The 12,209-nt window shown below is 44.0% G+C and overlaps 1 protein-coding gene across 1 annotated transcript in view; it reads left to right on the top strand.

The window, feature by feature from the left end:
* The first annotated feature begins 9,144 nt into the window (after positions 1-9,144).
* Positions 9,145-12,209, top strand: part of TBC1D9 (TBC1 domain family member 9) — a 122,700-nt gene continuing 119,635 nt past the window's right edge. The window contains exon 1 of the mRNA XM_044268037.1: positions 9,145-10,036. Within this exon, the coding sequence (XP_044123972.1) occupies positions 9,907-10,036 (130 nt within the window). The 5' untranslated portion in view covers positions 9,145-9,906. The remainder of the gene's footprint in view (positions 10,037-12,209) is intronic.

Here is a 12,209-nt window from a genome sequence, read left to right on the forward strand (position 1 = left end):
AACTCTGTGGAGCAGCTGTGCTAGCAGGTGACCCTTCTGCTTAGGAAACACTGCGTCTGCGTTGGCAGCCGCAGAAAGAGCTCACCACATGGATCACATAGGAATCCTGGGTCTCTTCTAAAGGAGAAAATTTAGAATCGCTCGCATTGGCTGTATTTCCCTCTTAAGCTTGAGCAAGATGCTGGGGTATTCAACTGAACTTTGCCTTCACTATCATGATCTTCCCAGGCCCTCCTCCACCCATATAGATAGAAGAAGTAAAGCATAAAGAGACCTTTTTCCTTCACTTGCACTGAGGGAAAGTGGTCGTGATCGCAGTTCTCATCCTTCCTTTAACTCTGCATATGGAACATGCATCCAAGAAATCTTCCAAGGACAGAAGCAAAGCCATATTATCTCAAAATTGCACCTGGCCGTGGAATCCCACCATAGCCATAAAAATATTTTTATAGAGTTGACTCAATCCAATGTAATCTCTAATTTAGCACTGTTTCATTTAACCACCAGCTAGCTGTCTCTGTCTACAATTCTGTGATTTTCATTCGGCACATCTGGGAGTGATTTTCTCCTTTCTTTCCAAAGGCTTTTTAATTGAGACTTCAAGTTAAAATCCAAGGGCCACAGTTTGTAGATAAGGATGCGTTCCAAAGGTATATATTTTTGTATTTTAGATACATGCCTTACACTTCAGTGTTCTTTAGGTGAGTGAAGGTTGGCTCTGCATAAAGGATGAAAGAAGGAATTATGTTTTAAGGTCTCGTTCGGGGACAGAATGTCTAAGCTTCCAATTTGATTGACTGAGTCATTCCCATTAAAAGCAAACTGTAATTTTCATTGGAATAGAAATCAGTGTGATTTAACACATCCCTTTTTATGGAAGATTGCATTTCACAGCCTATAAGAGGATCACAAGTGACAAAAAAAAAAAAAAAAGGCAAAATTCTCACCGGTACAATTTTATGATGAAAATGCCTGTTTAGGTCTATATTTTATAGAAGAAATCAAAGGCATCACTGAAGGGCAATACATTCTGTAAAAACAAAAAAACACAAAAACACAAAACCACAAATCTCAGTGATAAATGCCTAATGAGAGTGTTAAGAGCCCTGGGGACAAATAAAGGGTGATTTATTTTTTGCCTTTTCCCCAGTTCTGATAAAGGTAGCTTAACAGCCAACTCTCATGATTATCCTTTAGGACTTAAGTGATCTGAACTATTTCTCCCTTGGTGCAGACAGTAAGCTTTTTTTTTTTTTTTCTCCTTTTTTCTCTCTTAATGTTTTATACGTACAGTTTTTCAAAGATTTACAATTTTCAGATTATATCCTGTTTTATGATCTGTAATCTAAAGATCTGAGAGGCTGGAAATTAACAAGTGGAGGAGTTTTATGGTGTGTGTGTTTGTTTTTTTTGATTGTATTTATTTATTTGACAGAGATCACAAGTAGGCAGAGAGAGAAGGGGGAAGCAGGGTCCCTGCTGAGCAGAGAGCCCGATGTGGGTCTCAATCCCAGGATCCTGAGATCACGACCTGAGCCCAAAGCAGAGGCTTAACCCACTGAGTCACCCTGGTGCCCTGTAAAGGGTTTAAATATAGTTGATAAGGAAGGTATTTTAGGTGATACATTGTTATTTTGTGTGAGTATTGATACCTAGATATTGCTCTTTCTTTTAAATCATCTAGTCAAGTATATTAAAATGTTTAAAAGATTTGAGATTCAATATAAAATACAGTATTTCTATAATAAGAATGTTATCAGTCTAATAAAAAGACAGCTGAGCTGTCATATTAAAAAAGGAAACTGCACTTATTCCTTCAATTTTTTAATTAGAGAATCCGTGTAAAATTGACCATTTTATTTCATAAAAACATAAACATGTGAATCAAAATACCTTATTTCAAAAAGATCAGAAAAAATGTTAGTTTTTATCCTCAGAGGAAAAAAAGTTGTATTCTTCAATTTAAAAAAAGAAAAACCTACTTATTAGGTTTACATGCACTAGGTTTTTATGTTCAGAAGAAACACTATTATTACCTTAATATCAATGTACCAATCTACTTTTTCCCTATATTCATATGTTTAAAAAATTCACCTTTAGAAAAATCACATGTTTAAAAAATTCTGTTGATGGGGTTTTTGCATGTTTTTAACAAGCAAGAAAATGGACAAATTAGTCACTGGCAGAAGAACAGCATGAGGGACGCCTCGGTGGCTCAGTCGGTTAAGCCGCTGCCTTTGGCACAGGTCATGATCCCAGGTTCCTTGAGTCCTGCATCGGGCTCCTTGCTTGGCAAGGAGCCTGCTTCTCTCCGTGACTCTGCCTGCTTGTGCTCTCTCTCTCTGTCAGATAAATAAATAAAATCTTAAAAAAAAAAAAAAAGAGGACAGCATGAGTGTGGGGAAAAAAACTTCATCCTTAAAAGAAATAAGATTATTTTAATATCCTGGATCATTGGAGCCCATAGCTATAGATCAGATTAAGGAGTGTTTACCTTTGTTGATATGGCCGATTGGCTTATGCAAAACAGGGGAGATGTCGGACATTTCCCAGCTAGTGGAGTATCTGAAGGCCAAGTAATGGGTCAATTCTCAAAATGACGAATTTTTTAAATTAAAAAATGAACTTAGACTGTATGAAGTTACCAGTCGCATACAATAAGCACAACACAGAGCTGCCGTGTCTTGGTAATCTGACAAAATGGCAGCCAGTCATAGGCTGGGCGATAGCCTGGTCCTTGACAAAAAGATAAGGTGAGTCAATCAACTTCCCTTTCATGAATTATAGCTGTGAAATACCTAACGTTTTTAGCTCATGGTGGGAGCTAAAGCTTGAAAGCAATGACAAAAGGTGGAACCGGAGAAGCTGTCATGAGTCATGCACCTGCTTAAGTTAGGAGGAACAGAAACTATGGGTAACGAAAGGAGGCTGGTCAGTGGGGAAAGATGCTAAAACACATGTGTGGAGGAAAGCAGAGATTCTGAGAGAGGGAGGGAGAGAGCAAGAGAGCATGCTAGTGCAAGAGAGAGGCTGAGAGGCTGGTCCCAGAGCTTCCTGAAGGCTTCTGGTATTCCTATAGTCTAAGTGACTCCTTACAAAAAATTCTCCCTCCCTTCCTTCCTTTATCTCTCCCTCTGGTAAATTAAATGATCTTTGACCATAATTATCAAAAGGGTCGAACCAGTAGGTTTTAGCAGAAAACAAAACCAAAGTATGTTATATTTATGCGATAGAAAATTACAATCAAGTGGATTTAGTCATTGAAAAACACATTGTCAGGAGTAGGTTGTTTCATAGACCTCTGTTCTTCAGGCTTGCCCACAACCCTCTCACCTTATTTTGATAACAGTTCTTTGATTTTCCTTCGGGGACTATCCCACACCCGCTGACCCCTCACTGCTGTCACACCTTTCCGGGAAGGCATGTGACTCAGGTCTAGCCATCAGCGGATATAGATTCAGAGACTGTAGTGATATATAACAGCCACGACAGCCTCATATAATTATGAACCATTTTAATTTTTGAGAAGAATGTGACAAATATTATGTGGAGAAAGAAGAAAAAGTTGTCATTAGATTTGGGGCCATAATAGCCTCCTTAAAAAAAAAAAATGAACTTCCAGCTCTGCTCTGAATTACCTAAGGGACCTGAATCAAGCCCTTTCCTTTCTCTGGGCTTTAGTTTCCTTGTATATAATATGAGGAGCTTAATGGAACTATAATCGGGGTCTCTCTTCCTTCCTAAATCTCTAAACCTTTCTTAAATTTGAAATTCAGCAGTCAAGTATGTACCTCCTTGTTTGGCATTTTCAGAGGTGCAGGTGCTACACCCAGGATTATAACAATGATCTTTTCACAGTTGGCCCTCAGGGAACTGACACTGCATGATTTTGAAGTAGGCAAAGCATCTCTCTTCCTTTTCCTGTAGTCAAAGCTCTTGACCTTATCATTCCCAACCATTAAAATGTGCCCTCTTTAAGGGGCGCCTGGGTGGCTCAGTGCGTTGGGCCACTGCCTTCGGCTCAGGTCGCCATCTCAGGGTCCTGGGGTCGAGTCCCGCATCAGGCTCTCTGCTCAGCAGGGAGCCTGCTTCCTCCTCTCTCTCTCTGCCTGCCTCTCTGCCTACTTGTGATCTCTCTCTGTCAAATAAATAAATAAAATCTTAAAAAAAAAAAAAGTGCCCTCTTTAATGACAGTTCATGAGAAAACGCATCAGTGCAATACCTTGCTTCATACCCCCTCCCCCGCCCCGTCCACAACTTGCTTTCTTCTCTCCTTTCTTCATTCCAGAAACACAGCATTTGACAGAGGTCATATGGTCACAGTTCTTCAACATGGAAGGAAATAATGTTTTATTCATTTTTGATTTCCAGAGCATCTCAGAATTCACAAGGTGGACTGATTCACTGAATAGAGGCTGGGCGGTACTCTTACAGATCCGAGCTATTTTGAAGGCCCTTTTTCTCAGTGTGCACTCTATGTAAGGATGGTCTTGGCTACAGATTGGTTTAGCCGCTCAGTGCTGAAAGAACCAAACTGTGAATTCTGTATCATCAATGAGCTCTATTGCTTGCAGAGTAGACATTGTGGTGACTGGTTGATCTGGTTTTTCCAGTTGGATTAGAACTGAGATCCACTATAAAGGTCTATTCAGATATCAAAGCTACATAACATCTTGGATCTTTGAAACAGTATCACCCTTCTTTACTCCAACTGGTAACCTAGTGGTAACACTAGAAATTCCAAATGTCCTACCATAGCTACTGCCCTTCCAGGTTGGACAAGAAAAATATGGGCACCTAAAAAAATGGATTTGGGGGTCCCTGGGTGGCTTAGTCATTAAGTATCTACCTTTGGCTCAGGTCATGATCCCAGGGTCCTGTGATTGAGCCCTGCTTGGGACTCCCTGCTCGGTGGGAAGCCTGCTTCTCCCTCCCCCACTCCCCCTGCTTGTGTTCCTGCTCTCGCTGTCTCTCTCTCTGTCAAATAAATAAATAAAATCTTTTAAAAAATGGTTCCTATCAAAATGTTACCTTCAGATAGAAAGCTAAGGGAGGAGTTGGTTTTCCCCAGGGGAGCATTCGTACTTTCTAACTCTGCTCTGGGAGTCTTCTCTGCTGAGACTAGACCTGAATTTCTTTCTTTTTTTTTTTTTCATTTATTTATTTTCAGCATAACAGTATCATTATTTTTTCACCACATCCAGTGCTGCATGCAATCCGTGCCCTCTATAATACCCACCACCTGGTACCCCGACCTCCCACCCCCCCACCACTTCAAACCCCTCAGATTGTGTTTCAGAGTCCATAGTCTCTCATGATTCACCTCCCCTTCCAATTTACCCCAACCCCCTTCTCTCTAACTCCCCATGTCCTCCATGCTTTTTGTTATGCTCCACAAATAAGTGAAACCATATGATAATTGACTCTCTCTGCTTGACTTATTTCACTCAGCATAATCTCTTCCAGTCCCGTCCATGTTGCTACAAAAGTTGGGTATTCATCCTTTCGGATGGACGCATAATACTCCACAGTGTATATGAACCACATCTTCCTTATCCATTCATCCGTTGAAGGGCATCTTGGTTCTTTCCACAGTTTGGCGACCGTGGCCATTGCTGCTATAAACATTGGGGTACAGATGACCCTTCTTTTCACTACATCTGTATCTTTGGGGTAAATACCCAGGAGTGCAATGGCAGGGTCATAGGGAAGTTCTATTTTTTGTTTGTTTGTTTGTTTGTTTTTTGTTGTTTTTTTTTTTTTAAAGATTTTATTTATTTATTTGACAGAGAGAGATCACAAGTAGGCAGAGAGGCAGGCAGAGAGAGAGAGAGGAGGAAGCAGGCTCCCTGCTGAGCAGAGAGCCCGATGCGGGACTCGATTCCAGGACCCTGAGATCATGACCTGAGCCGAAGGCAGGGGCTTAACCCACTGAGCCACCCAGGCACCCGGGAAGTTCTATTTTTAATTTCTCTAGGGACGTGCCCACTGTTGAAGCTGCCGGAGTTGAGAGGTGAGAGGGGGTGGGCAGAGAAAAGCGCCCAAGGCTCCACAGCATTTCCAAAGGTGGGGAAATCCCTAAAAGGCAAAATGAAGACTTATTTCGATAGGGTTGAGGACAGGGAGGAAAACACACCAGGGTAAAGGTGAAAAGCAGGAAAAGTAGAAACACTGTAGGAATTGGGGGTGGGATATGGAGGTGAGAACTGCCAAAGACAAATTTACTACCCTCACAATTTTGTTTCAGTTAGATATGCCCACTAAGTAGTCAGCCCATTGGTTGCTCCAAGGTGGGGGCATCAAAACCCTGTTAGAATTGATTGTTTCTATGCGGGGGAGGGGAGGGCAGATGATCTCATTGAGACACAAAGACTGACATAATTTACCCCTACCTTATCTAGGCATCTGTTACATTCTTTTCTTCTTTAAGTGGTATGAGATGATCCTTGGGCTTAAAACCAGTGAGAATGAATTGAGGCTAAAAATACCTATCTCATGGAGGAACTGGTTGGATTAATTAGGTTCTCTTTGTATTATTTCTGGTTCAGGTATATTTGATTGTCTTTTTTTTTTTTTAAACAAAGCTACGCTTTTATTAAAAAGTGGTTATTAAAATGGTTAGTTCACTGTATGAGACCAGCAAGTTGCCATAAACTCCTTGTAGCTTTTCTGAATCTTTGCAATGCCTTCTGCTACAGGTAATATCATGATAATAATGGAAACCCTGATTTCCTGGAAAGAATGGGCTCTAACTCTTAAAAGAAACTAGAAAATAGCTAAAGACCAACTTTTTGTAAATTTGTTTTTTTATTATTAATTTTACATTTTACTCTTCTTGAAGGCAAAGATTTTTAAATGCTTTGTTTGCTTGTTATCCCCAGGGCCTAGAGTATAGTAGGCATTAATAATTATGTGTTAAATGAATGAATGAACACATGGATTATAAGTAGTAGCATTTTGGTGCCAATAGATAAAAAATGCTAAACTAAAATCACACTTTAGGATTATGGTAGAGCTACCAAGTCACAATGTTGAGCAGTATGATAAGGATACCCTAAAAGACAATATGAAGGGGGGCAAGTGGGTGGCTCAGTCTGTTAAGCATCTGCCTATGTCTGGTGACATGATCTCAGCGTCCTCTGATCGAGGCCCATATGGGGCTTTCTGCTGAGCTGGGAGTCTGCTTCTCCTTCTCACTCTCCCTCTGAGCCCACCCCCTTCTCTCTCAAATAAATAAATAAATAAGATCTTAAAAAAAAAAAAAAAGACAATATGGGACGCCTGGGTCACTCAGTCTGTTAAGTGTCTGCCTTTGGCTCAGGTCATGATCCAGGGTCCTGGGATGGAGTCCCTTGTTCAGTGGGGAGTTTGTTTCTCCCTCTGCCTGCCACAATGCCTGCTTGTATTCTCTCTCTCTCTGACAAATAAATAAAATCTTCAAAAAAAGAGACAATATGAAGGTACTTAGTGGAGTTTTAAAAATGCTAATTACATAAAATGAAGGAATATTCATGGAAGCCTTCACAAATATTCAAAGTTATATAAATTATATTATTAAATTTTTACCAATGTATGATTTGCAATCTTAATGTTTATTGCGCTTGACTTGCAATAGATTCTCTGACTAAAGGCACTGTGCTATGGCCAAAGACGCCAAATGACATTTTGGAGTCTGTGTTAAATATGTGAAGTTTCCACAAATACCCAGAGGTCTAAAATGCTTTCTAAGAGGCGGAAGGTCAGTCAATGTGGTAAGGGAAAGAAAGACTTCCATTCCTTGAGAGCTCACTGAGTAGAAACCAACAGGCACAGGGGCAGCCTCATTAAAATGGCTGGGATAGGGATGCCTGGGTGGCTCAGTCAGTTAAGCATCTGCCTTTGGCTCAGGTCATGATCTCAGAGTCCTGGGATCCAGTTCCCCACTAGGCTCCTTGCTGAACAAGGAGCCTGTTGCTCCCTCTGCCTGCTGCTTCCCCGCTTGTGCTCTCTCCCTTTCGCTCTCTGACAAATAAAAACAATCTTTTTTTTTTTAATTTATTTTTTATTTTCAGCATAACAGTATTCATTATTTTTGCACCACACCCAGTGCTCCATGCAATCCGTGCCCTCTATAATACCCACCGACCTCCCACCCCCTGCCCCTTCAAAACCCTCAGGCTGTTTTTCAGAGTCCATAGTCTCTCATGGTTCACCTCCCCTTCAAATTTCCCCCAACTCCCTTCTCCTCTCTATCTCCCCATGTCCTCCATGCTAATAAATACAATCTTTAAAAAAAAAATGGCTGGGATGCATTTACTTTGCTATTGAAGGAATTCAGCCGTACAAATGAGAGCTACAGAAGCAAAATTGCTTCAGTCCACACAAAGTCTCATTTGCTTTGAGAATGTTTTTGCTTTGCTTATTTGGAAAGGAAGACATCTCTAGGACGTCCAGCTTCCACAACAAAGCAGAGCTTGGTGAATTCTCATCATTTGGGAAGTAGAGCCTCTTTCTGCTGATCTGGCTGTCTGCCGATCTCCCAGGTGTAAAAAGAGGTGAAAAAAGGTCATCAGATATATAGGTAGATCAGCTGTGATCCCCAGAGGCTTTAAGGATTGGGGGAACGAAAACCGTTCAGGGATAAAACCGGCCTTCGTGTGTCTCTGATTTCAATGATTTATAAAAAATTTTTCTATTAAGTGTGAATAAATCCCTGAATTCTGCTGTGCCGGGTCCTCAGAGCTCCAAATGCCTGATATAGGAACAGCTGTAGTGTGAATTAGTTGGACTAAGCTCTTGGGCTGCTTCCAACTTCGCTATTGCTCATGCCCCACAGGTCAAGGAAAGAAGTGATGTAATGCACTTAGCTGTGCCACTTTAATTACAATGCAATGGAGAGGGGGAGGGGTTATAGGCGGTGACAAGTTTAGCGCATGACTTGCCCTAGGGATGCAGGAAACAAAAACATGGCCAACGATTGGCTGCGTCCACTTCCGACCGGGTATCTAGCTCCTAGTCTGGAACCTTGAAACACTAATTTCCTGGGAAGAGGGGTGGCGCTAGCCTACAGACCGTCAACCATAAACACGCAGCGCGCGCACACTCACACACATACACACACCCCCGCGGAGGCTGGCGGCGTCCTCCTTGCTGAAATGGGCGTGGGGCCGAGCGCTTGGCCCACGGTCCCCAGAAGGTTGCCCCAAAGCCGGCCGCAGAGTCTAGGCTCGGCGCTCGGGACCCGCGGAGGCCCCGCGTCCGCGGAAACTGGTGTCACCCGGGCCGGGTCCCAGTGAGCCGCGCTCGCGTCATTCATTCGCCGCGTCCGGAGCGTCCTTCCAGGGGCGAGCTGGGCTTTGCTGCGTGTGCCCGTGGCCCCGACGCGGAGTGTTAGCGCGCGGTGACCTGGACTGCGCGGAGCGGCCAGAGACGGAGGCGGCCCGGAGCTCGGCTCGGTGCTCCGAGAGCAGCCGCGTCGCAGCCCAGCTCGGCCCTCGTCGCGGGGCCGTGTGCGCTTCTGTCGCCCGCAGCCCTGCCCGCCGCCGGCCCGGATCCCGGGACTGAGCGCCGCCACTTCCTCCTCCTCCTCCCGCTCCTCTTTCTCCTCCTCCCGCTCCTCGCGCCGTCGCGGGCGGCAGTCGGGCTGCGGGGCGGCTGGCTTGGGCGTCTGCGGCCCCGGGCTCGCGGGGGGCGGCGCCGCCGCGGGGAGGATGCTGCTCGCCGCGCCCGCGTCCTCGCCGTCCTCCCCGGCCTCCCGCGGGGGCTTTGTTGTGGCCCGGGCGGCCGGCTGGTGAAGTCGCTCTCCGCCGCCGCACCTAGCGGGCGAGAGGGCGCGCGTGTGCCCGGGAGTGCGCGCCTGTGCGCGCCGGTGTGTGCAGGACCCGACCTGCGGCCTCATTGTGTGTCCGCCCGCGGCGCCCGGGAACATGTGGGTGAACCCCGAAGAGGTGCTGCTGGCTAACGCGCTGTGGATCACCGAGAGGGCCAACCCCTACTTCATCCTGCAGCGGAGGAAGGGGCACGCGGGCGACGGAGGCGGCGGCGGCGGACTCGCGGGTAAGGACCCGCGGCCAGTCGGTGCGGGAGGGGGCCCCGAACGCTGCGGCGCCGCCCGCGGCCCTGGGCTGCGGGCACCCGGGACGCCGCCCGGTCCCCTGGGGCAGGGCGGCCCACTCACTTGGGTGCGTGGAAGGCATCAGGAGTCGTGATTTTTCAGTCTGTGAGAGAGTGATTCTTCTCTTACCTTGTCAGGCTAGGGGGCCCTTAGAGTACCGGACGCCCCTAAGTGGGTGATGTTGATGAGAATGGAGATTGGGGGGGGAGGGAGCAGCCTTTATGCATTGAATGCAGTACTCCTCCCTACCAGGCCCCCACCCCTGCCTATTCCCCCTTAAAAATGCCGCTTTGTATATGGGCAAGAGGGGTAGAGGACGATTAATTTTTCCTGCCTCCTTTTTGCTGATCATGGCAGGATCACGTATAAAATGCTCTTTTGTTTCCAGGGAAGCAATCAGTAAGAGGCTGGTGTGGTCATTTCGCGTATTAGTTATGACCGAAGAGAATGAAAAAGGATTTTTGTGTTTGTTGTTGTTGTACCTAATTCGACATTATAAAGCAAGTTATCTGGTTGTAAAAAGAATTACCGGTATTTAACTCAATCACTTAGCTGAACCCCCTCACAAGTTATTATTAACAACGTAACTCCTACTAAAACCCCCTGCCCTATAGTTTCGGGATTGTAAAGTCAGACCCATATCCCAGGTAGTGCCATATTAGAAAAGCCTTCGTTATTAACTAACTAGTTTGCTTGTTTCGGAGGTTACAAATAATCTTGAACTCATACCATATTGGAGAAATTGGACCTTCCCCCTCTCCATGGTGGTTAGCAAAAAGAGAACTGGGATACTTTTCGCCATGAAGTTAGCAGAAGAAATAGGAGAGGTTTAGGAAAGAGACTGCAGAAAAGAGATGAACTTTGACCTCTTAGGAGTCCAAAATGTATCACCCTCTGGGAGCTTGCCTGCTAGCTAAATTTTTGTTTTCAAAGTGTTGTGCTATGAACTAAAAATTTTTGATATGGTATGTATTTAGTTACGATTATAGTTCACAGACTAGTTTCCTCAAGATTAAAATTCAAGTGACACATTTTATGGCATATGTGAGTTTAAAGGATTTTGCTTGTATATCATATTGCCTATACCTAATGATTTTTCTACATTTTTTTCTGCCATAAAAGAGAAGGCAGAATGCTGAACTCCAGACCCTATTCTGGAAATTATGATTAGTGGGGTAGAATCAGAATTTTCCAGTTCATTTTGTAGAAGTTGTTTAACTATATACAGTAGTATGTAGCTTGCATATCTCATACTGGGATCAGCCCAGATTGTCCTTTGAGCCTAAAACAACAACGTAAAGTAGGTAGTTTATTGTATTAACAAAGAACATTTCCTGCCTGGAGTTAACCGTCCTACACTGTATAACTACTAAGAATTTCTTTTCTAGAGTCATATGCCGTAGGTTATGGAAAATTCAGAAATGCAGAGCCTTCTTTTCCTAGTTAATATTTTTATTATGTTCTTCCTGACTCAGAACTGTAACTAACCACAGTCCACCTGGAATCTCATTATTGATAACTTACTTCAGAAAGATAAAGTTACATCTTTTTACAGCTATGGCAGTCATTGCTAGAATGATTGAAATTATTATAACAAGTAAAAATATTCCTGCCAACCAAGGCTTTTTTCTAACTACAGGAGGAAAAATGTCTGCTCAGATAGATTGGTGCCTTAAATGTAGCAGGAACATTTTAGAAATCCTTGAACTATGTATAGCATATTTCGATCCTAACGTGAGTTCCTTCATGTGTTCATCAACTTACTAAATCATTTAACAAATATTTATTGGCAGTGTCTGAAGCGCCAGTGTTGTGAAGCTCACAGCCTTGTGGAGAGGACAAGTGTTGATAAAATAATCACATATATTAATATAAATTAATATATATTTGCTACTCCACAGGGTCCCAGCAGAAAATGGAACCAAACCTAGTCCAAATGAAGAGAATAGGTGAAAAGACAACTTAGAAAGATGGAGGCAGGGTTACCAGAATCAGAGAAAGGCCCAGTGCGGGGGGCACTGTTACCCACTCCCAACCCCCCAACCCTACCCCACCCCCAACCCGCCCAGGTGGCAGGAATGATGTTACTGGAAGCCTTGTGTGCTGAACCCAGGC

Source organism: Neovison vison, chromosome 11 (assembly GCF_020171115.1).
Source record: "Neovison vison isolate M4711 chromosome 11, ASM_NN_V1, whole genome shotgun sequence".
Lineage (NCBI taxonomy): Eukaryota > Metazoa > Chordata > Mammalia > Carnivora > Mustelidae > Neogale > Neogale vison.